This window comes from Dictyostelium discoideum, assembly GCF_000004695.1.
Source record: "Dictyostelium discoideum AX4 chromosome 2 chromosome, whole genome shotgun sequence".
NCBI classification, from domain to species: Eukaryota; Evosea; class Eumycetozoa; order Dictyosteliales; family Dictyosteliaceae; genus Dictyostelium; species Dictyostelium discoideum.
In genome coordinates, this window is record NC_007088.5 from 946,884 (window position 1) to 949,383 (window position 2,500).

Sequence of the window (2,500 nt, forward strand, 5' to 3'; positions counted from 1 at the left end):
ATTGTTGCAGTCACTGATATTAAAGACAGTGGTGTTGTTGCCTCAATTCAACCAAAAGCTGATTTCACCAAATATCTCGGTAAAGTCTCAAATGGTAACTTTACTGTCGATACCAATGGTGTAAAGAAAGGTGAATTCACCATTGAAAATATTATTCCAGGTTTAAAAGCCGTCGCCAATGGTGATTCAAAACAAAATTTCTCAACCGAATTCCAATATAAAAAAGATAAAATTGCTTTCACCCTTTTTGGTCACAACAATAAATCCTTCAACACTTCATTAGCTTTCCTCATTAACCCAACTTTCTCTGTTGGTGTCCAAGCTGAAGGTAACGCCAAAAACACCCTCAAAAACGTCAACGCCACCATCACCATCAGACCACGTCCAGACGTCTTTGTTTCAATCGTCGATAGATTCATGGATAAACAAATCCTCTTATCCACCCTCTACACTGCCACCTCAAAATTATCCTTTGCTGGTGATGTTACTGTCGACCTCAAAGCCTCTGAAAAAGCACCATCATTCAACGTTGGTACCCAATACAAAATCGATTCCGCCAGTCTCCTCAAAGCTAAAGTTAACAACAACAGAAAAGTTAACATCTCTTACATCTACAATACTAGCAACAACACTAAATTCGTTTTAGGTTGGAATGTCAATACTAAAAACTTTAAACAAGGCAATACTTTTGGTGCTACTGTTAACTTAACTCTTTAAATTGTAAACTTTTATTTACATTTTTAAAAAGAAAAAAAAAAAAACAAAAATACACCATAAAAATATAAAAAAAAAATAATAATAGTAAACAATTGTATAATTTTCAAATTTGGTAAAATCAATTTTTTTCATTTTTACTAAATAATTGGAATAAAAAAAAGAATTTTTAATAAAAAAAAAAAAAAAGTAATAATGTATTTTATTTTTTTTTTTTAAAAACTTCTATTTTTATCTATATAGGTATATATATTTTTTTTTTTTTTTTTAAAAAGATTCCTTAATTTTAAATTAAGTTTTAATATCCCATTTTTATTTTTTTTTTTTTTTTTTTTTTTTTTTTTTTTTAATTCTAAACAAGAAACCCTAAATATTAAAATATTTTATTTTCTTTTAATAAATTTGTTTAAATATTTTCTTTTTTTTTTTTTTTTTTTTAATATTAAATACCTACAAATGATTTTAATTTCTTAAATTGATTTTTTTTTTTTTTTTTTTTTTTTGTTTTATTTTATTATTATTTTTTTTTTTACAAAATAAATAATTGAATAAATAAATAAATTAATTTAATAAATAAATAAATAAATGAATGATGATTTAACCGAGTGGGTATTTTTTTTTTTTTTTTTTTATTAATGAAAATGAATTATTTTATAAGGACATAATTTTTGTAATAAAAAAATAAACTAATTTTAAAAATTAAATAAATTACTAACATGTATAAAAACATTTTTTACTATTTATTTGAAATGAAAAAATTATAAAAAAAAATTAAAAAATTAACAATAAAAAAAATAAATAAATATAAATGATGTTAAATATAGTAAAATAAGAAAGTGTAGTGTATTTTTTTTTTTACAAACTAATAAATATGTATAATTAATAAATAAAATTTAAAATTTAAATTAAATAAAAAAAATAAATAAATAAAAATAAAATGAAAATAATAATAATTAAAAAGTGATTAAATAATCAAAAAAAAATAAAAAAAAATAAAAAAAAATAATAAAAAATAAATAAAATAATTGCGACAATATATAATTAGGAGGTGAGTTGGTTTGATTTGAAATCGGATGAAATCACAAAATCGACCTTAAAAGAAATATTTTCAAATTAATAACCTTGTGATTTAAGGAATAAAAATAAAAAAACATAATTAAATTTTTAAAAAAAAAAATAACAGGTTTCTCAATGTGGAGATTTTTTTTTTAATTAAAATAATATTATTTTAATTTCGTATGTATAAAAATCAATAGTCCAAATAAAATACATAAATAAAAATCATTAGAAAAAAAAAAAAAAAAAAAAAAAAAAAAAAAAAAATTATTTCCATGTGAGGGGGTGGAAATTAAAGTGAATAAAAAAAAAAAATAAAAAACCTTTTAAAAAATAAAATGACTAAATAATCAAGGTTGATTTTGGACTTGAGCTGTTGGAATAAATAAATTAAAATTTAAATAAAATAATTAATTTTTTTTTTTTTAGTTTATTATTATTTTTTTTATTTTCTGTTAAGTTTTATAATTGATTTGAAACCCTAAGTCAACAGATATTATTTTTATGAATCGACATGTATTTAACATCATTTTTATAAATAAAGTTAAATATTGAACTGCATAATTATTTACTCATACTTTTTTTTTTTACAAATAAATTATGGAATAATAAAAATAAAAATAACAAAAATAAAAATTAAATTAATCAAGTAGGGCAAGAAAATGATAATAAATATTTTTTTTTTTTTTATTTTTTTTTTTCAAAAATAATAACTATTTTTTGTAGATTT

General features: G+C 19.5%; 1 protein-coding gene across 1 annotated transcript in view; it reads left to right on the forward strand.

Moving 5' to 3' along the window:
• porA (hypothetical protein) overlaps positions 1-717 on the forward strand; it is a gene marked incomplete at both ends in the record, with an annotated part of 1,195 nt that extends 478 nt beyond the window's left edge. Inside the window, one exon of the mRNA XM_640344.1 lies at positions 1-717. This exon is cut by the window's left edge and continues 3 nt beyond it. Coding sequence (XP_645436.1) covers positions 1-717 — 717 coding nt within the window.
• Between the last annotated feature and the right edge of the window lie 1,783 nt (positions 718-2,500).